This window comes from Musca autumnalis, unplaced genomic scaffold (assembly GCF_047663935.1).
Source record: "Musca autumnalis isolate F117 unplaced genomic scaffold, ASM4766393v1 scaffold_4, whole genome shotgun sequence".
Taxonomy (NCBI): domain Eukaryota; kingdom Metazoa; phylum Arthropoda; class Insecta; order Diptera; family Muscidae; genus Musca; species Musca autumnalis.
Window position 1 is genome coordinate 153,132,736 of NW_027411977.1, and position 23,567 is coordinate 153,156,302.

Consider the following 23,567-nt stretch of genomic DNA (forward strand, 5'->3'; position numbering starts at 1 on the left):
ATGTGCAAGCACCCGTTTTGTGAAAATTTTTGAACTTTGTTAGGGTACTTGAAGATAAGGAATGTGTAAAATATTACGAGACACTAAATTTTGGTCAATCGGTTGATCCGTTTGAGCAAGCCGGACAGACAGATGGACGGACAGGGTTACATCGACTCCAAATTGTCGGAAATTATACCCTTCACCATGACATATTTTGAACTAATATGGAATTATTAGTTTCCTTTAAAGTCCACAATTTAAGGTGGAGAAGTTTGTTGAACACTGGGAACCCCTAATGCCAAGTTATAGCTACTTCGGAGAATTTTTAGACCGATGGGAACCCAAAGAGCGAAGCCGATCGGCTCCATACAAAAACATAGGCTAAAAGGTGCTCGACTATTTTGTCATTAAGGTTGAATAAGTTATGACTTAACCACAACGCCATAAGGCCATATCAATCAACTGATAGAACCAGACCTATGGAAATCAATGTATTCGATTAGTAGTGACAAAACATAATGCCATTACCATAAGAACCAAATGGTTTTTGGTTTTCTATGATTATGCCGTCATAGACTAATGAATCGTATAGACAGACATAGATTTGCTCTCAGCATTTATCTTCGAATTTTCGAAAATTTGTAGATGGCGTTAGTAGTTTTATTTATAGTTACTATAGATTTTAAACTATTTATTCTGATAAAAGACAACATGTGAATAATCTTTGGACAGATCTACATCCTCATATAAACAAATTCAACAAAATATTGCAATTTACCCCAAAACATTGTGCAATTGAGTGAAAAGATTAAGCAGTTTACGTAAGGGTGACACCTACAAAAAAGAAGCACACTACAATCTCTTTGTCTATACTATTCATTAGTTTATGATGGCGTTATGGGCTGTGTCATGACTAATTCTACCTTTAGTCTCTCTGAGAGAGTCTTTGCTAAACAACGGCAGACGAGAAAACAGAGAGCGTATGTTCTTGTTGTACAACCAATAGTGTATATGTGCGAGCATAGCTGATTTAGAGGAAGAAGTGTAAATTTGTTTACCGCTGTGCGAATACTATCAGCTTCAAGTCGGCGCGCAACCATCGCCGATTTGTTTGGACAGATCTACGCCGCAGCAGCTTTCAACGGCTACATCGACTTAGTCATAATTTTAAGATATTGTTACGAATGTAACTGACAGGTTTAAGTTAGTTTAGTTGAATAATAAATCGATTATTTTTAAACTGACTATAAACTGGTTGAAAAGTCATCTAGAGATCAACCACTTTGAACAGAAAAAATGTCGACAATTGTCCATTTCTGCACTACTTTTCAACTAACTTTAAACTGGTTGAAAAGTCATCTAGAGATCAACCACTTTGAAAACAACCCTGTCGGACTTTTATCAACCAGTTGATAAAATGTTTGATAATAAATCGATTATTTTTAAACTGAAATAAACTGGTTAAAAAGTCATCCAGAGATCAACAGAAAAAAATTTCGACAATTGTCCATTTCTGCACTACTTTTCAACTAACTTTAAACTGGTTGAAAATTCAACCAGAGATCAACCACTTTGAAAAAAAGATCATGTACCTTCTACAAAGTATTTGTGCATGCCGAAAATATAAGGCGAAAATGTTTAAATAATTCACATTTGCTTTTTCTTAATAACTTTTATATAAATGCAGCATCCAATAATAGAAGCCAGTGTTGATGGACATATTCGTACATATTATTCATATTGTTCTGATATAAAAAAGGAACACGGAGGAATTATACAAATTTGCCCTCTTCTTCTCTCTAACAAAACATAACAGAGAGAGAAAGAGGGAGAGAATATAAAAAGTCAAAGTCATAAAAACACACAAAAACAAAAATTATTTTTTCAAATTTTCATTTAAACTGACTACAAATAGACTAAAAAACGTTAGTTTATAATCACTTGAAAAGTCATCTAGCGATGGATAATAATGACACTTAGGCGCTCATCGCCTTGTAAAAGTAGTCAGGCATAAGGGAAAATAATCGATAAAAAGACTGTTATGTTTACTTTATTGTAAGCTAGCTAGCTTTATTGCTAGTTTTAAGTTAACGTTAAATCAGTTTCAGTCCCTACTGGGTAGTGCAAGTGTGCATATGTGTATTTGTTGCACAGTTGGTTTGAATACCGCGTCTTCTAGTCTATAGACTTCAATTCCATTGAGTACTTGCCGAAAAAAATCGGCAGAAAGTTAAATAGAGGCATATTCTATGCCAAAATTACACGAAGGCGGTACCACGGGTCCTATGGGGGAAATATCACCGGATTACACCAAACTTTATTTTGACGCGTCAACTTTTGCGTTATATTGGTAATCTTCATTTATTCCCTAATGAAACGTTGAAAGGGTCCAATATTTTCTGGATTTTAATTCACCACTAAATACTTAAAAAAGTTACATTTATATGTTATACGTATAATATCTCTATATGTCGGTGTAATAATGCAATCCAGAAAATGTTCAGAGGTGGAAACTTTATTTTGACGCTCACTGTACATCGGCTTTGCTCTCTGTGGAACCCCAAATGCCATGTTACAACCAATTTGGGCCGACCAAAACATGGAGCTATGTTAGCAAATCTTTTATTAACAAATTTAGTTAAAATCCTTACAATGACTAAAATTGGGATGTACCGTGATATAGGGGCTATACCAAAACGTGGATCGATATAGCCTATCTTCAAACTTTACCTGCCTATGGAAAAATTACAATAAAGTGCAAAAGTATAGAGTTCTATCTCAGTTATTGTTGACACTAGAGTGTTTATAACAGACGAAGATGGGTTATATTGGCCCACGTTTTGATATATCCCCATAAAACGGTATCTCCCGATTTCAGAAATTTTGAAATGTAAAGCTACATTTTAAGACTAAATTAACTCTTAATTGACACTTAATGTACCTAGTGGTCAAGAATCTTATGAACCAAAAATTTTGAATATAGGTATAACTTAAACTTAAATATACAAACACTAGCAAATGCCCGCTACTTCGTATGCGGACAGGGAATAAAATATATATGAACAATATTTAATATGGAAGAGGTGAACACTGGCGATCCTGTTGTACTAAAACCTATTTTTAATATCAACATTTAATTGATTTAATTCCTTTTAATACTGTATACTGTAGTTAGAATTTCCAAAAAAAAAAATATCTGCCGTATCGCACCCCTACTATATTTTTTATTTCGAATTATTCAGACTTGACTTCTGGTTTTACCCCTTCACTAACACAGCATTCCCTCCCAGTACGAGTTTCCAAACACTAAACTTTATCTCACCCCTTCACAACAACAATCACCGAATAGGTCCGTTAAATTTTCGGCATTCAAAATGGTCATAAAAATCCAAAATGACCATAAAAATCCACGTTTTCGTATATCCCCATATAACGGTACCTCTCAACTTAGTGTATTTTAAAATATTACTTCCTTATATTCAACATATATCCTAACACCAATTCAGCTTTATCTGTTCTCCTGAAACCCATTATAGTACTATTTAGTACTTTTTGTATAAATAAGTACGAATTTTCAAAACCTCATCCCTACCTCCACTCTAAACACCAATTGCTAATCTAGTACCGAATTCAAAATTCCAGTTCTACCCTTTACAAAGTCACTAATTGTACAAAATACTCTACTATATAGCAAATACAAAAGGTTCCAAATTTTGTACCATTTAGCACTTTTCGTACACGATTTTCCAAAATGTACTTTCATACCTCAGCTCTATCCGTTCACCTAAACCCAAATTATAGCCAATGTAGTTCCATTTAGCACTTTTCCATAAGTACGAATTTCCAAAACTACCTCAATCCTACACTCCAACAATAATCTGTTCACGCAAATACAAATTATAGCGAATTTCGTACCATTTAGTACTACTTCGTGCACATTAGTACGATTTTCCAAAGCTACCTCCATATCTCAATTCTAATTCTAACAGCTATCTTAATTCCAAGTTTCACTCACTACCATTTAGGACTTTTCGACCTTTGGTACACCTTTCTTACTATTTATCAGTGACCGTTATTCCGAATTTCAGCACTATTCGTTAACTCAAATCCAAATTGTACTATATTTAGCACTTTTCGTATACTTTTAGTTCGAATTTCCAAAAACCTGTCTTTGTTACTCTCCATCAGTCACCCTTATTCAAAATTCCATGATTCCTGTCCTATCCGTTCACCCAAATCCAAATTGTACTAAATTTAGTACCATTTAGTACTTTTCGTACCCTAATAGGTAGACTTTACAAAAACCTTTGATTGTTACTTTTCATCAGTGACCTTCATTCCAAATTTAAGTATTCCAGCTCTATCCGTTCACCCAAATCCAAATTGTACTAAATTTAGTACCATTTAGTACTTTTCGTACCCTTATAGTTCGAATTTCCAAAAACCTTTCAACGTTATTCTTCATCATCGACTCTCATTTCAAATTTCAGGATTCCATCTCTATCCGTTTACCGAAATCCAATTTGTACTAAATTTAGTACTATTTAGTACTTTTCGTACCCTTATAGTTCGAATTCCCAAAAACCTTTCATCGTTATTCTTCATCAGCGACACTCATTTCAAATTTCAGGATTCCACCTCTATCCATTCACCCAAATCCAAATTGTACTAAATTTAGTACTTTTCGTGCACATACAGTTCGAATTTCCAAAAACTTTTCTTTGTTGCTCTCCACCAGTGATCCTCATTCAAAACTTCAGGATTCCAGCTCAATCCGTTCACCGAAATCCTAATTGTACTAAATTTAGTACCATTTAGTCATTTTCGTACCCTTAAAGTTCTCACCCTTTCACAACAATTCAAGGTTCTAGCTTCAGCGGTTTCGCCAAGAACCCGAAAATTGTACGAATGCCGAAAATTCTACGAACCTAATTTTCGGAATTCAAAATGGCCACAAAAATTCGTATATCACCATATAACGGTACCCCTTGACTTATTGTATTTTAAAAATAGAACAAATCTATATTGCCAAATTTTCTTTAAATTTGGACCTTGTATACTCAGAGGATACAAAAGTTTCATTTAAAAAATGTCTACTTCAATCCACTTTTATTAGAAGAGATATTTTGAAGACTTAGAGTATTTTGAAGATTTTATGCACATTTTCCGACCGAAATTCGAAATTTGTGGCATGAAAGGATAGAAAAAAAACTATTTTACAAAAAATTTTACTTAATGTGCACGTGTATGTTAAACGTATATAACGGTACATTTTTTGATGCATTTCAATTTAAGCCTTTTTATTATCAGGGGATAATAACCTTCTAGTTAACAAAATTGTCGCATTGAACCACGTTTTCAAATTAACATAAAAAAACAAAAAAAAATTTAAAAGATACTTCACGTTTAACTACATACTTCCAGTACATTATATAGAAACACCTTCGCGTTAGCATAAAATCAATACAACAATATTCAGTACAATTTTTCAAACTCCGAACTTTATCTCAAATATCAGAATGATCTTCTTAACAAATATTTTTCCATTTCGTAGTTTTTTGTCCAAATTATATAATGCAAGCTTTGTTCCTAATTACTTCCAATATTCAACATAAATACCAACCGCAATTCACTTTTCCAGCTTTATCTGTTCCTCTGAAACCAATTATAATACTATTTAGTACTTTTTGTATAAATAAGTAAGCATTTTCAAAACCTCCTTTCTACCTCCTCTCTAAACACCAATTTCTAATCTAATACCGAATTTCAAAATTCCAGTTCTACCCCTTTACAAAATCACAAATTGAACAAAATTCTGTACCATACAGTAAATACCAAATGTACAAAATTTTTTACCATTTAGCACTTTTCGTACACGACTTTCCAATAACTACTTTCATATATCTGCAATGCTGTTCAATTTAGCACTTGTCCATAAGTACGCAGTCCCAAAACTACCTCAATCCTACACTCCAACAGTAATCTGTTCACGCAAATACAAATTGTATAGAATTTAGTACCATTTAGCACTGCTTCGTGCACATTAGTACGATTTTCCAAAGCTACCTCCATATCTCAATTCTAGATTCCAACAGTAATCTTAATTCCAAATTTTAGGATTCCAGCTCTATCCGTTCACCCAAATCCAAAGTGTACTAAATTTAGTACGTTTCGTGTACTTATAGTTAGAATTTCCAAAAACTTTTCTTTGTTACTTTCCATTTGTAACCCTCATTCCAAATTTCAGGATTCCAACTCAATCCGTCCACCCAATTTCAAACTGTACTAAATTTAGTACCATTTCGTACTTTTCGTACCCTTATAGTTCGAATTTCCAAAAACCTTTCATTGTTACTTTTCATCAGTAATCCTCATTCCAAATTTCGGGATTCCAGCTCTATCTGTTCACCCAAATCCAAATTGTACTAAATTAAGTATCATTTATTATTTTTCGTGCACTTATAGTTCGAATTTCCAAAAACTTTTCTTTGTTACTTTCCATTAGTGAACATCATTCCAAATTTCAGGATTCCAACTCAATCCGTTCACCCAAATTAAAATTGTACTAACTACTTTTTGTACCCTTATAGTTCGAATTTCCAAAAACCTTTCATTGTTACTCTTCATCAGTGGCCCTCATTCAAAATTTCAGGATTCCAGCTCTATCCGTTCACCCAAATCCAAATTGTACTAAAATTTGTACCATTTAGTACTTTTCGTGCACTTATACACTAGCGGTCATCTGAATAGGTTTGATTTTTTTTCTTTTTATATCTTAAGGTATCTTCTGATGTGTTCGTATTGCAGATCCATATTATTTACTTTTTAAGAGTCCTATACTATGCCAACATTCCCAAGAAAAAACTTGACGGTGTTGCCATATTTTCGGAAAATATCCCAATTATAATAAAAAATGTACAAAAAAGTGTCCAATTTTTGCGATCATCAGAATAGGTTTGAATCAAATAAAATTGAAAAATTGTACTACGCATGCAAATATTGCGCAGTTTTTTGGTATAGTTTAGTAAAATGGAACATTTTGATAAATCTTATAACAAAGTTGACCCGCTTTATTAGGAACGTGGGTTCAATTCTCAACCTGGAAAAATTACCAAGAACTTTCAGATAAAATCATGAAATATTCAAACAAAAACGTTTTATAAACTTGCTTTAAATGATTTTTTGATTTTGTTAGATCTCTTCTGAGCTTCGAAAATTGTCTGAAAGCAAATAGGAAGTGTAGCCATATTATTATGATCGATAAATTAGAAAGGTCATTGAAAATAGTTGGTATTTTAGTTCAAGTTTCATTTTTTAACTATCCTTGCAGTACAAATTTAAGTATTATCATGCTCACAAATCCACCATAGTTGACCACATGTATCATAAATGTTCGAAAATTGGTCTGGAAGAATGTTTCTTCGACGACAATAAAGTAGAAAATTGTAAATCAAACTTAAGTCAAAGGGGCATGATATCGCCGACTTTTATAGCGCTGTAATACCTATATAGTCAGGTCAAAAAGCTTTTTTCTGTTAACAAGTCATAAAACAAACACGAAAAAGTCCAAAAGAATGGACTACTGAGGTTATACAGCACTATAAAAATCGGCGATATCATGCCCCTTTGACTAAATTTGATTTACAATTTGCTACTATTTTTGTCGTCGAAGAAACATTCTTCCAGACCAATTTTCGAAAATTTATGATACATGTGGTCAACTATGGTGGATTTGTGAGCATGATAATACTTAAATTTGTACTGCAAGGATAGTTAAAAAATGAAACTTGAACTAAAATACCAACTATTTTCAATGACCTTTCCAATTTATCGATCATAATAATATGGCAACACTTCGTATTTGCTTTCAGACAATTTTCGAAGCTCAGAAGAGATCTAACGAAATCAAAAAGTCATTTAAAGCAGGTTTATAAAACGTTTTTGTTGGAATATTTCTTGATTTTATCTGAAAGTTCTTGGTAATTTTTCCAGGTTGAGAATTGAACCCACGTTCCTAATAAAGCGGGTCAACTTTGTTATAAGATTTATCAAAATGTTCCATTTTACTAAACTATACCAAAAAACTGCGCAATATTTGCATGCGTAGTACAATTTTTCAATTTTATTTGATTCAAACCTATTCTGATGATCGCAAAAATTGGACACTTTTTTGTACATTTTTTATTATAATTGGGATATTTTCCGAAAATATGGCAACACCGTCAAGTTTTTTCTTGGGAATGTTGGCATAGTATAGGACTCTCAAAAAGTAAATAGTATGGGTCTGTAATACCAACACATCAGAAGATACCTTAACATATAAAAAGAAAAAAAATCAAACCTATTCAGATGACCGCTAGTGTAGTTCGAATTTCCAAAAACCTTTCATTGTTACTTTTCATCAGTAACCCTCATTCCAAATTTCGGGATACCAGCTCTATCTGTTCACCCAAATCCAATTTGTACTAAATTTAGTACCATTTATTATTTTTCGTGCACATATATTTCGAATTTCCAAAAACCTTTCATAGTTACTCTTCATCAGTGACCCTCATTCCAAAATTTCGGGATTCCAGCTCACCCAAATCCAATTTGTACTAAATTTAGTACCATTTATTACTTTTTCGTGCACTTGTAGTTCGAATTTGCAAAAACTTTTCTTTGTTACTTTCCATCAGTGACCCTCATTCCAAATTTCAGGATTCCAACTCAATCCGTTCACCCAATTTCTAATTGTACTAAATTTAGTACCATTTCGTACTTTTCGTACCCTAATAGTTCGAATTTCCAAAAACCTTTCATAGTTGCTCTTCATCAGTGGCCCTCATTCCAAATTTCAGAATTCCAGCTCTATCCGTTCACCCAAATCCAAGTTGTACTTAATTTAGTACCATTCAGTACTTTTCGTACACATTAGTACGATTTTCCAAAACCATTTAATTACATCAACACCACTTCCCAACCTTGATTTCCATACCAAATGCCATGGTTCTAGCTATATCCGTTCAAAATATACAATTGGTGCTACATTTTGTAAATTTTAGTACTTTTCGTACACTTATAGTTCGAATTTCCAAAAACCCTTTGGTACATCTTTCTAGCTCTCCATCAGTTACCCTCATTCCAAATTTCAGAATTCTAGCTCTTCCCGTTTGCCTAATACAAAGGGTACCATATTTAGTACCTTTTAGTACTTTTCGTACACTTCTAGCTCGAATTTCCAAAAACCCAGCCTTATCTCACCCCTACACACCAACAGCAACATACACCCAAAATTTCAACTTTCTAGCTTCAGCGGTTTCGTCTGGGCGTTGATGAATCAGTCAGTCAGTCAGTCAGTCAGTGAATACCTCACCTCACTGTTCTTTTATATATATAGAAGATTAATCTGTAACATTTTTGTTTCTAAGAAAAATGAATTACGATAGTGTTTTAACCACCATTTTGTCTTATATGGACATGAATATTGCTGTCCACTGTATACATTTACTATTGATTGAACTATTAATTGCTACCGGTATCTTCGAAATCTAACGTTTATACCGAAACAATTTAGAACAGCATTTCTATAAGATTGTTGTATCGAGTGAATGGCAGAAAGCTTAAAAGCTGATAAGGTTCATAATAAACAATACGACGACAATAAATTGCAAACCGCACTGGCATCTTCTTTTTTATGAGTTTTGCGGATATGTATTTTCATATTGTGATCAGTATTTTACAATACTACATACAGGTTGTCTGTATAACCAAATCGGTTTTATCGTTTTTGCAATTTTGTTTTCAAAATTTATTGTCGATCGATTGCAAAACTTGCAACTTGAAATTGAAATGTCTTTATGATGCATCAGCTCTTTTGGTTTCCATAGTGAACAGCTTTTGGGAATTCACCCTCCTCGACCTTTCTACTCAATGTGCATCATTGTTTAACACAATACAGACAACAGAATGGTGTGCCAAGGTAGGTTATGAGCAGAAGGACGTATGCCGCAAAGGGATTGCAATTTAATGGATAATGTGTACGCAGCTTTGTTTCCTCCTTGCATAAAATGAAATGACCATGGCTTAAACGCTTCACGATCCTCAAAAAAAAAAAAACATTGTTACACTGCATGAACTTTTATAGGCACACGTTGCATGTTCGTTGATAGATGCATCCATTGCAATGTTAGTTCGGGCGAGTAAGCACATTTTTTTTTTTAAATTGGCAAACAGAAGCAACATTATTAATGTATGGCGTTATTGCTAAAAGGTGTTGCGTTTCATTGATTGAATTTTCTTAGTTACCGACAATTCGCGATTAATATGAATATTCGGGTTTTTGGAAAATATGATTTTTTCGAATGCGAACTTTTAGCATTGACTTCTGGTACAAATTGTTAATCTTTAAATAAACTGCGCTGTCGAAAAGCGTGCAAATCCGTACACCAAGAGTTGTATTGAAATAAAGTGGAACAATTAGTTTTCTTTTGTTATCGAAAGTACTAAGCTCTTCCGCCACGCTAACTTAAGAATATAATAAGAATGTTAACACGCAGAGAAGAGATATTGCTCTTACATATTCCAAGAACAAAATAGTGTATTTTAAAATTCTGAAAATATGTATTGTATTTTATAGGATTCGTTTTTTTAGCCACACCATTGAACTGGTAAAGTTTTTTCATCAATTAGGGCATAATTGCGGACTTTAGAGATTTTTCGTGAAAATGTACCCTCGGCCCCATACAAATTACTTTGGAAACAAAGATCGCTCGGGTGGCACGGGTTAACGTTAACCGATCGCCACGATAAATGCATGAAATGACATGTCAATTGAACAAAATGTACTGTATATCAAGGGTTTTCGGTAGAGTATATCTCGAAAACCAATTAGAATTTTGTTTTACTGCCTTAATCAAAATTTTGTATTCCTATTTTTTGATAAATTTGTTACTAAATAGAAGGATACAGTAATGGAGAAAATAGTATTGTTGTGCGTCATAAAGTGCTAATACCTGCTATACATAAGTAGCATACTCACCTGAATTGTTTTCTATCATAAATAGTTGTAGCTGAAAACACCCGCAAACGAAATTAATGCTCAAACGTAAAAATCTGCTGTATTTGTATTGCATATTGTACTCTCAGCCTTTAGGCTAACGATAAAAATGTACCTAACAGAAATAATAGTCTTTATCTTCTCATATGTTTTGACGAAATCTTCTTCAAACAATTTGGAGACGATTTAGCCTAGTTCGTCCTTCCGTCTGGCTCGAGCGCATGATAACTCTTGAACGGATCAACCGATTTTGTCCAAATTTTGGATCTCGCAATAATTTGTCCAAACTTTAAGTCATATCAGCCCATGCTTCGGGCATTTTCCCCACAAGTCTTCAAAATGTTTCACTAAAATAGTGCGCACAATAGAAGTCCAAATCGACTTCTTCGGTTCACTCCTTCAGGTACCACCCACACAAAATTTCAAATATCCGATTTAACTAAAACTTTTAACATACTAAAATTACTTCCGGACGTACAGATACCAAGTACCAAGAGGGTCTTTATGGGACAATATCTTCGGATACTTTCCTCACAAAAGTTCAACGTAATTGCAGTTTAAGGGCTGTTCGAGGATCCATTGGACATTTGGACCAAGATGACCAAAATGAAAGACTTGACACTCTACCCAGCAAAAATTCGGATCCGGTAGTCATTACGTAACCCATTACAAAGTAATGTAAACAAGCTTCTTTTCCCATTACAGGTAATCTGAAAAGTAATGGGATACTTCTTAAAAAAATTACAAGGCAAACCTACTTACTTTGCTCCTCACTAAGTAATGAGGACGGTGGCACAGTGAGTGTGTGTCCGACTATAAATCCTAGGGTTGTGTGTTCAACGCTCACTGTCGGCACGCGAGTTTTTTTTTAATTAAAAAATAACAGTTCGTGGTACACATGTGCACTGCACATTTAAGTTTTTAAGCAACCCTTAATGTTCATGTGCGTGGCATAGTATGTAGTGTCTTTGGCTAGAAATCAGAGGGTTCGTGTGTTCAACTCGCACAGCAAGCGAAATAAAATAAAGTAAAATAAAAGTAAGAAGTGTGATGAAATTAAAAAAATCTCTACATTAACTGTTCTAAAAATAGAATTTTTTTCAACTTACTTTTCAACTTCTAATGGCCACAGAGTAACTAGTTATTCTAGTGGTCATAAAATAACTACAAACTGAGTGCAACATGCCCTTGTAAAAATAATGGGGAAGAAAGGGGGTTTGCGAGTAGTTACAGCTGCCAAAAATCCCTTAAAGAACCCATGATTTTCGGAAGGACTATTTTTGCTGGGTAACTATCAAAAGAAATGACTTCCAAAGTTAGGTCCACTTCCGAAAAGGATTATATCGGTTCATTCTTTCAGGTATCTTCTCCACAGAAGTGCAAAACTTTCGCGCTTTTATCGAAGTCAAATTAATGAGTAAAACATAAGCATTTATGTTTTATAATTATGTATCTATAATTATGACATAAGCTTGTAACAAATTTCTCAAGTTTTTTATAAGCCTAAGGCTTATTATAATATATGTAATTCTCAAGCTTTTTTGGTATGTTGGGCACTAAGCTCTTTTATATGTATACATAGTCCCAATTTACATTGGGCGAGTTTACTTGCGGCAATTGTCATTTTGTAGGAGAGAGAGGTGAGGCATATGGTAACCCTTTGCCTCTCAGCACCCTCTCTCACCTACAAACTCACAATTGCCGCAAGTAAACTCGCCTAATGTAAATTGGGACATAAATTCTCTGCAGGAATGTTGTATATTCCCAACGAAGACAATATACAGAATATTACCCATTTCTGTAGGATAATGTGGCTAAAACTTAGAAAATGCCGTTCTATGGGGTTATCAAAACGTGGACCTATTTCACAAATTTCTGAGGGAAGGTTTTGTAGCCACAAATAATACAAAAAACCCATGGTTTTCCAAAATATTCAATCAAATGTGGAAAAATATTAGTATTTTTAAATTCCAATAATTTATAGACATTTCCTTATTTGGTTTACATTTACACTAGCATTCCAAACAAAAACAAATTTCTATGTGGTTGTTGAGTTGTATTTGTTGTAGAATTTACTTTACCTGGTTTGTTCTACCATGACAAAAACCCAATTGCCAGTTCAGTGTAATAATGGGGCGAAAACATTAAAAATACCGAAAATCGGGAGATACTGTTCTGGAGGAAAGTGTTGTAATGTTGTCTAGCAAACTAAAGACGGTGAGAAAATGTGGATATAGCTTTCAAATTACTGAAAATAGAGAGGTACCGCTTTATGAGGGTTATATCAAAACGAGGACCTTTTAGTAATATAAACTTTTTACGTCGATGACGTCTGACAATTGTATTTATTTGTGGTGTGCTACCATTACTACGCTAGAGTGGTGGTACCTTTACATAGTACGATTTGATACCCTAACTGTGCATGGTCCTCCCCGTCCGACTATAGCCCTTTCTAAGTTGTTTTAGTATAAAATATGACACATTATGAAGAAAACCATACAACGATAAAGTGACCTACATGGGTATATCCAATTCATCCGACATCTTGGTATGTCAGGTGCTTTGCGATTGCATTTTGTTGCACAGTGTTGTACAATTTGAAATGTGTTCCTTAGTTTCTGATAAAAAGCTTGAATTAATATAAGTAAAACCGGTAACTTTTAATTACTTGAATATGAAATCGTAAATAACAAAACTATAGTTATTTTACATATCCGATTCTTAATATTGTTTATCCATATGTAATGTTGGTTATTAATTTCTCAGAGCAACTACGACCAAATGTGTTTCTTGTTAACAAGCTTTTCAACCAAAGACATTTCAGTACACACCTCCGAGGCAACAATTGCAATTCAAACTGACACTTTGATCGCTTTGTTTGGATTAGGTAGCAGCCTGGCTGCACGTCGTTCAAGTTATTACAAAATTATGCTATGTATGTATGTGAGTACTATAATACTCGAGGTGCTCCTTTAGATCATCTTCTGTAATAACACCACAATATTTATGTACTTTATTGAGGACTCAATAGTTGTATCCACTGAAAAGTCATTGGGGCCATTTATTTATCACAATTTTGACATTTCATTTAAAATTGTTTATTGGATGGGTGTATGTGAGAGTTTCGTTTTTAAATGTGCCTATGGCCTGTATGTGTGGATGTGCAAAGGAATGTCAAATGGATGTTTTCCATAAAAATGTAAAATACTATTGCACCCTGACACTGGCGTAAATGGCCAATAGGAAAAACGTAAGTCACCTGTTTTGTGCAAAATGTGCACAATTAAGTCCTACGATATAAATTTTCTGAAAAGTCCATAGTTTTTATTTGTGCATTGCGGATATATTCTTTAATAACAGTGAAAAATAGAAAGTGATTTCAATTATTGAAGTGCATTGCCAAATTTATTTCAGTTATAAAATACATTAACGTGAAGTTGAAAAAAACATCTCACTTAACATTACATCGGTGGACAATTTTCATATTTCACAATGTTTCTTCAAAACTGCAATCATGGTAGAACAAATAAGGTAAAGTAAATACTACAATAGATACAACTTAACCAACACCTACATAGAAATTTGTGTTTGTTTGTAATGTTAGTGTCACTGGTATATGTAAACAAAATAAGGAAGTGTCTATAAATTATTGGAATTTATAAAACTAAGATTTTTTCACATTTGATTGAATATTTTGAAAAATATGAATGAAAACTCGTTAGATTTTCAATTTGAATGTTTCCATATCATTCCACTAAATGCACGATTTGTGGCAGAAAGTAAAAAAAGGAGAAACTACTTCAATCTTTTGTTTTTGAAATCAAAAAATTCACATGTTTATTAGGGCTTCATTTTTTCAAACTTAACAGAATACCACACATGTTAACAAATGTTGTACCTCCTCTACAAGCGGTGTTTTAGTGTGCAGCACGTCGCACATTGGGGCAAGATTCCAAAAAAAACGGAGATTAATTCAGGGAAGCATTTGATTGATCTAATGTTAATATTTTTCGAATGTTAGCACTTCAATCAATATAACGGATTACAGTTTTGGTGCAAATTGAGGGATTGGAGAGGTATACTCGAAGCCCTCATAAATGGGTACCATAAAAACTATGAAGTGTTTTTACGGTTTTGCCTACATTTCTTATTTGATGAATCTAAAATCTTCTAATATGATAAATTATTGGTTAAGCTAATCTTTGGCAAAAAATTATTAAGTTAGTGTAGCTCCCATACAAGGGTATCTCCCGATTTTATATATTTCGAGGGTCTTGACCACATTTTTTAGTACATTTATCTGTAAATTAGGATTTATAGTTCTGAAAGACTATGAATTCATAATGTGAAAATTTGTGAATATAGTTCAATGTTTTGGTATAGCCCCGATATAGAGGTAAGTCAAATTTGGGGGTTTTCGAATATTTTATGCATATATTGCAACTAAACTGGCTCCAATTGTGAATTATGAATTTTGAAGGGATTGAAAATATTTCTATCAAACATCATCTCTATATATTCTCGTTTTGGAATAACCTCCATATAAAATATTCTTACTACTTGTATGTAAGTCAAGCTTAATCTCATATTTGTTGTTTTCAAATTTAAAAACAACAAGTTTAAAGTGGGATGTAGTTAAAATTGATTACATTAGGGGATGGCAGAGAAGACTAGTTTCGTCCAACGCCAACTGGACTCATCAGTTCTCTTAGTTCTTTGTATTGAAACAAAGAACCCTTCCCCAATTTTATGACGACTCGAGCTCAAGAATATGTGTGACTGATGAATTCGTTTAAGTGCGAATTCAACCGAAACACCTAAAAACCAAAATAAAACCAATAAAACCAAACCAAATTAACTACTCCCACTGTCAAGTGTCTCCACATTGCAGGGAATGCACATAACTATTTTGATAGTTGTTGAAAAATAACAATAACCAATCGTCCACGATGCTTTGTGTCTATTTTTAGATTCACTTTGGCAGTTTTGTTGAGATGTGTGTTTTACTTACTATTTGTATTTAAGTCAAGCTTACCCCATTATTATAAGTATTCTTTTGTTATAGTTTGGATTTACCGAACAGATTTATAGCGTTCCGGTTAACTTAAAGTTAAAAGTGATGATTGAATTTCAAGGAGGAGTTTCTTGGAAGTAACTTTCAATGTAAAAATTATATTTTTAATGCCACCAAATTGGTTTATTTTGCGTTTTCAAATCCATCAGATAGTAAAAGAACACATGAATTATGGCCCTTAATCTCATATTTGTCGTTTTCAAATTTAAAAACAACAAGTTTAAAGTGGGGTGTAGTTAAAATTGATTACATTAGGGGATGGCAGAGAAGACTAGTTTCGTCAACGCCACTTGGACTCATCAGTTTCTCTTCTCTGCCATCCCCTAATGTAATCAATTTTAACTACATCCCACTTTAAAGTTGTTGTTTTTAAATTTGAAAACAAATATGAGATTAAGCTTGACATACATACAAATAGTAAGTAAAACACACATCTCAACAAAACTGCCAAAGTGAATCTAAATACTTTTCAATAATAGGGAAAAATGGATACATTTTAAATTAATTTTTAATATGTTTCTAAATTTCTTTTGCCATAAATATATTTTTCTAATTAGAAACATTGTGGCGTTTTTATTGGGATAGCGTTTGCAATTTTGTTTTTTCAAAATAGTCTGGCTTAATCCCATTGTTGTTGTTTTAATATTTTAAATTTTATTAGTTTATTAGTGGAAAAGATTTGGCATTGTTCGCCAAGGGGTAAGGCAGGGAATACTATAGTTTCGATTCTCGGCACAGAATCTCATCAGTTCCCTTGTTTTTGTTTGTGTATATTCTCCACCGAAGTTATTTTTCAATAACGTCTTCAACAAAAAACTTGTTATACCCAAACATCAATCGTCAGCTCGAAGTATAAAGGTAAGCAAATAAAAAAGTTCAATGAGAAGATTTTCCTTGGCAACCTCACACAACTCCGACGAAAGTGTTTGCGAAAACAATTCAAACCTTTTCCACTAGTATGTGTCGTCGAATTTCAACGAATGCACACACCAAAATTTGGTTGGTCTGCTTTACAGCAAAAACAATACACGTCGCACTGTGTTGCCGCTTCCATACAAAAGTGGACAAAAATAGAAGGAGTTGACCTAGGTTGATGAATTTTTGCACAAGTACTTGTAAGGGCATTGGAATGAAAACTTTCGACTTTGGTCCATATCGGTTCAGATTTGCATATAGCCCCTATAAATATCTTTCCCCGAGTTTGCTATAACTCGGTCAATTTTGATCGAATAGCCTTCAAATTTAATATGTAATATTTTCTTAGGCCATGTGTTAAATCCAGGAGCGTTTTCCTGGACTAGCATAAATTTGAAATAGATTGAACTATCAACTTATATGCTGAGGGTTCTTCCCAGTGTAAAACACAAAACCACCAAAAAATGCCAAAGTCCGAAAAACGAAGACCAAATAAAATGCGCACAGCTTCAACTATTTTTTCAAGTGATTTATTGTTACAAAAAAGGGCAGTTACAATGTAAAATCTTAATAAGCTAAAGGAGGAGACAAAAATTACAAATAACAACAAACATACAGATCGATGTCTCTCATCGAGTGTTTTCTCTAATATGTAGGATTGAGTGGAATGCATATGCTGCTTGCATTTCTAACTCACATTAGAAAGAACAGCAAATCAAACTAATGCAAATATTCCCTTTCGATTGATTTACAATGCTTGTGTGGGCGCAAGCAGAGAAACAAAGTTAGGGCAGCGACAATAGAAACGAGAATAAGAAACAGAGAGACAGCGATCAAAGGGACAAACAGGCATAATGACGAAAATGAATAACAATAATGATGATTTTAAAAATAGCAACAACAATGAGATATAAATTACATGCAAAATATAACTAATGAAATATATCGAAACATGCAAAAATAAATAAAAAGATAAACAGATGCGTTGACCTAACATACCGGCCCCATTGAAAGGGCACTTTCAATTTAAAAGCAAAGCTAGTTTGTGAATAGGTCTACGTATAACTCCTTTAATGGTTTTGACGTCGGCAACACGTATTCTTCCATCTCTTCCATTTATTGTTTGAACAATCCTACCCATTAGCCACTTCTGCGGGGGGATGTTATCTTCGTGGACAAGAACCAAAGCGTTTACAGCAACATTTGGATTTGAAGTTGCCCATTTATTTCTTACTTGTAGCTCGTTGATGTACTCATGGGACCATTTCTTCCAAAAGCGTTGTTTGATGTTGGTGATTTGGGCCCAGTGATCAAGATTGGTTAGGTTTTTTGAGGAATGATCTTTCTCTGGAAGCGACCGCAATGCACTGCCAATAATGAAGTGGCCGGGGGTGAGGGCTTCAAAATCGCTTGGATCCGATGACATTGGTGAGATAGGCCTCGAGTTTAAAATGGCCTCAATTTCAACTAAGGCTGTCACAAGTTCCTCGTAGGTTAGGCGGCTGTTGGCAAGTGTCCGAGTTAGATGACCCTTGGCCAACTTAACAGCGGCCTCCCAAAGGCCACCAAAGTGGGGTGCTCTAGGTGGAATAAAATTGAAATTAATAAATTCGTTGGAACAAAAATTGACAATATGGTTTTTGTTTCCCTCATCGAACAGAAACATTTTCAAATCTTGAAGTTTTGAGTTCGCGCCCACAAAATTGGTGCCATTGTCACAGAAAATATCAGTCGGCAACCCTCTTCTGCCTATCATCCTTTTGAGAGCAGCAATAAAGGCATCGGTCGATAGGTCAGATACTACTTCGATATGAACAGCTTTTGTTGCCAGACACACAAAAACGGCAACATAAGTTTTGTATGGCACTTTTCCTCTAATTCTTAAAAACGTGTTGATGGGTCCACAGAAATCGACAGCACATCTAGCAAAGACTCGAGAGGGGTTGAGACGGTCAGCTGGCAAATTCGACATCATTTGTTGTAGTAGTTTTGGACGATAGCGTATGCAGTGCGGACAGCGATTGACAATTGTGCGACAGAGACTTCTCAAATTAATAATCCAGAAACGCATTCTGGCAAGCGAGACTAATGCCTTTGGCCCTGCATGATAATTTTTTATATGAAGATGTTGAATATAGCATTTAACAAAGTTGCTTTCCTTCGGCATTATAATGGGATGTTTTTGAGCTTCAGGGATGTCAGCAAGTTCAAGACGACCACCAACCTTTAAAATTGCGATGCCACTAGAACTATCAATAAATGGATTAAGGCCCTTAAGTGGGCCCAGTGGATCTCTTTTCTTGGATGCGCGCTGTATATCATCTTTGAAGTATTGTTGTTGTATGTGCCAAACTACAGCTAACAGAGCGTATTCCAACTCTTGTGGTTGAAGACAATCAGAATTACAAAAGTCAGATTTCGGCGAAGATATGGCATGCCAAAAACGAAAAATCCATGCAACAACTCTAATTATTTTTATGTATGAACTGCAGTCATCAATAAATTTACAAATTCTATTAGATTCTACCTCCATATGAAGTGTAGTTTTTCGCTTTTCTCTATTGACTTCTTCATGGTCAATTTCATCACACTTATTGAGTGGCCATTTATCTTCATGCTGGGAAAGAAAGGATGGACCGGAAAACCAAATCGACGACCTTAATTCCGAAACAGTTGATCCTCTGGAGACGATATCGGCGGGATTTAAATTTGACGGTACATATCTCCAATTGCAACCGTTGGTAAAATCTTGAATCTCTGAAATTCTGTTGCCAACAAAAACCGAAAGTGTGGAAGAGTGTTGTTTAAGCCAGTGCAAAACTATTTGTGAGTCAGTCCACAGGAAAACAGAACTCTTTGGAATACTTTGCAGATGATTAATTTTGGTGTATAATTTGGATAATAAGTGAGCTCCACACAGTTCTAAAGATGGTAACGATTTTCGCTTTGTTGGGGCAACCTTCGACTTGGCGGTAAATAGTTGTGTAGAAACGATACCAGATCTGGATTGCACTCTGATGTAAATGCAACAACCATATGCACGAATCGAGGAATCGCAAAAACCATGCAATTGGATTGACTCTGGATTAGGTGACAAACAATAACGAGGGATGTTTAGTAGCGATAAGTGTTGAAGATCTTCGAGGAAACGTTGCCAAGCAGTATGAATCTCTTGTGGAACGGATTCGTCCCATCCAACTTTTAGTATCCAAAGCTCTTGAAGAATAATTTTTGCTTTTATGATTAGAGGTGAAACAAGTCCAAGAGGATCAAAAAGAGCTGATGACAACGACAGTATTGAACGTTTGGAGACGATATCAGTTGAATTTTTTGGGGAATATGAAAACAAAAATGTATCATGTTGTTGATCCCATGAAATTCCCAAGGCATTGGTGACAATTGAATAATCTAAGTTTAAATCTTTTACAGTTTAATCATGGCGAAACTTTTCATGGTTCGAATGCCATTTGTCAAGCTCGAAACATCCCATTTTAAGCAGTTCTGTTACTTGATTTTTAAGCTCGGTTAACTCTTCAATGGTTTCAGCTCCACCTAGAAAATCGTCAACATAGAATGAAGTTTTGAGTGCATTTGCACCAATCTCAAAACGTTCAGAATATTCATCGGCAAGATAATGAAGAGCACGAACAGCCAAAAAAGGTGCTGCTGAAGTACCATATGTTACGGTATTCAAACGATATGTTTTGATTTCTTCTTTGTCCGAATAACGCCACAAAATATATTGAAACTTCCGATCTTCTGGGCTGACCAAAACCTGCCTATACATTTTTACAATGTCAGCAGTTAACGCAAAGCGGTGAAGTCGAAAACGCAATAGTAACAGAAAAAGTTCCTCTTGTATTGTGGGTCCAACCATTAAGATGTCGTTGAGAGAAGTATCAGACGATGTTGCACAAGAGGCGTCAAAGACAACCCGAAGTTTTGTTGAAGTACTGTTGGGTTTGAGCACACAGTGGTGGGGAATATAATAATGCGGTTCATGCAAATTGAGATTTTTGACCAAACTCATGTGTCCAAAGCTCTCATAATCTCTCATGAAAGCAACATACTCTGTTTTTAACTCGGGATTATTAGCCAATCGTCGTTCTTGAGCAGTGAAACGTCGAAGAGCAGTGTTATGTGATTGGCCTAGCGATGAAGGAGATTCTTTGAAAGGTAATTTCACTACAATTCTACCTGAAGTTTCGCGCGCCACATTGGTTTTAAAAAATTGCTCACATTCCCTTTGTTCGGGCATAATTTCTTTAGCATTTTTGTCGATTTCTTCTATTTTCCAAAGACGTTCCAAATTAAAATTTATTTCTTCGTCAGTTGAAAGAAGGTATGACCCGTTGATGTTGTTTGGTCTGGATGTGTTGTATCTTCCCGTAACTATCCATCCCAGTAAAGTCTTTTGTAACTTGGGGAGATTTGGACCAAGTTTGATTTGACCAACAGAGAGTATGTCAAAGAAGGTTTCTGTACCAACAAGCAAGTCAATTTTGTTGGATTTGTAAAAGCTTTCATCAGCAAGCTGAACATTGGAAGGAAAGTTCCAAGAGGAAACATCAAGTTCTGAATCGGGTTGATACGAAATATGTGGCGTGATACAAAACGAAAGCTCGACTTCAAAATCTGTCACATTAGATTTTATATTGGTTGAACAGTTTTGTTTTATTTTTGTGCAAGCATTGCCAATGCCAGAAACTTCAACATGTTTTTTGTGTCTTCGAAGATTAAGACGCTGAGCAAAGTCGTCGGTAATGAAATTTATTTGAGAGCAAGAATCTAACAGAGCCCTTCCCAATTTGTAGGACCCAAAACTGTCACGAACGAGAACCATAGATGTAGCAAGAAGTACTTGATGCGATGAACTATCCATATGTGTATGCACTGTAGCAGCTGCATCATTACCCGCAGCAGCAGAAGTAGATGGTGCAGTCGACAAATGCATTGGAGGTGGTTGAGAACGATGAAGCATCGTATGATGAGAGCGAGAACAATTTTTGCATTTGAATGTTGATGGACAATTTGTGACTTGGTGGCCCTTAGCGAGGCAATTAATGCAAAGACCAAGTTTCTTCACATTATCAAAACGAAGACCAACATCTAAATCTTTGAATTGCACACATTGCGTGATGGAGTGGTCAGTTTTCGAACAAAAAGAACAAACACGTTTGGTGCAAGAAAACGAATGTCCATGTTTGGATGATTTTTGAAATGATTTTGCAGGAATGTGGTCCTGGCGACGAGAAATTGTTGTGTCTAAAGACTCTAAATACTGACATCTTCTTTCCAGAATTTTTGAACAATCGTCCCATGTAGGAAGTCGACTGAAGTCCAAAGAGTCTTTCCACTTTCTTTGAGTGTCCACATCAACCTTTTGCATTACAATATGAATTAACATTGCATTAACGATGTCATTTTGTGAGCCAAGAGACTGGAGAGAACTGTAAATGGCAGAAATATTATCCACAAGGCTTCTTAATTGACCAGAATTTGATTTTGACACATCTGGCAAATCGAAAAGAGATGTAATATTTTCCATAAATATAAGCGTACTGTTATCATAACGAGCTTTGAGCCTTTCTAAAGCCTTGGGATAATTCTCGTTCGTAACTTGAAACGCCTTCACAGTTTCTAACGCATGACCTTGTAGACAATTCAATAAATGATTGAACTTCTCAATGTTTGAGAGGCCATGTTCCCGATCGATAATTTGCTTGAAAGATGTGATAAAGTTTTTATAATCACTATATTTACCATTAAAGCTTGGAAGTTTTAGCCGAGGAAGTTTGTTTGTGGGAACAGAAACAGCAAACGATGAGTCGGTAAATGTTGCATTATGTCCATCTTCAGCAAGTTGTTGTTGAATTTGTGCATTGATGTAGCAGTAAGAGTCTTCAATATCTGCACGGCCATTGTCTTCTGGATCTATGTTTTCAATTTTACTTTGAATCGATAGCACTTGCTTGAAATATGAGTCCAGAATTCCGAGACGACATTTTAAATCTGCAGACGAAAGTGGTTTTTCTCCCTTGCCACTGGCATCAATCACTGTTCTGATGCGAGAAATATTCTTCTTGATTATTGTGCGCTGTTGCTTAAGTTCTTCCAAAGTCATGGTGGTTGCAGACGAAAATGACAATGCGACGAAAAAAACAATATGATTTTGAAAAACTTGGCAAAGTTTGTGATTTTAGCGAGGTTCAACGATAAATTTACACTGTCCTGTCACGGTCGCCAATGTTAAATCCAGGAGCGTTTTCCTGGACTAGCATAAATTTGAAATAGATTGAACTATCAACTTATATGCTGAGGGTTCTTCCCAGTGTAAAACACAAAACCACCAAAAAATGCCAAAGTCCGAAAAACGAAGACCAAATAAAATGCGCACAGCTTCAACTATTTTTTCAAGTGATTTATTGTTACAAAAAAGGGCAGTTACAATGTAAAATCTTAATAAGCTAAAGGAGGAGACAAAAATTACAAATAACAACAAACATACAGATCGATGTCTCTCATCGAGTGTTTTCTCTAATATGTAGGATTGAGTGG

At 34.8% G+C, this 23,567-nt stretch overlaps 3 protein-coding genes across 3 annotated transcripts; all 3 read right to left on the reverse strand.

The window, feature by feature from the left end:
• Nucleotides 1–411: 411 nt before the first annotated feature.
• Nucleotides 412–19,080, reverse strand: LOC141403124 (uncharacterized). The gene is made up of 3 exons (XM_073985286.1): nucleotides 18,899–19,080; nucleotides 18,244–18,589; nucleotides 412–459 (listed from the first exon to the last, which is right to left on the reverse strand). Exons 1-3 carry the CDS (start codon nucleotides 19,078–19,080, stop codon nucleotides 412–414), a joined length of 576 nt encoding a protein of 191 aa, XP_073841387.1.
• Nucleotides 19,081–20,439: 1,359 nt separating this feature from the next.
• Nucleotides 20,440–21,990, reverse strand: LOC141403125 (uncharacterized). Its single transcript, XM_073985287.1, has one exon. It carries the CDS (start codon nucleotides 21,988–21,990, stop codon nucleotides 20,440–20,442), a length of 1,551 nt encoding a protein of 516 aa, XP_073841388.1.
• Nucleotides 21,991–22,409: 419 nt separating this feature from the next.
• Nucleotides 22,410–23,133, reverse strand: LOC141403126 (uncharacterized). Its single transcript, XM_073985288.1, has 2 exons — nucleotides 22,572–23,133; nucleotides 22,410–22,459 (listed from the first exon to the last, which is right to left on the reverse strand). The coding sequence occupies exons 1-2, from the start codon at nucleotides 23,131–23,133 to the stop codon at nucleotides 22,410–22,412; spliced, it is 612 nt and encodes a 203-aa protein (XP_073841389.1).
• Nucleotides 23,134–23,567: the final 434 nt, after the last annotated feature.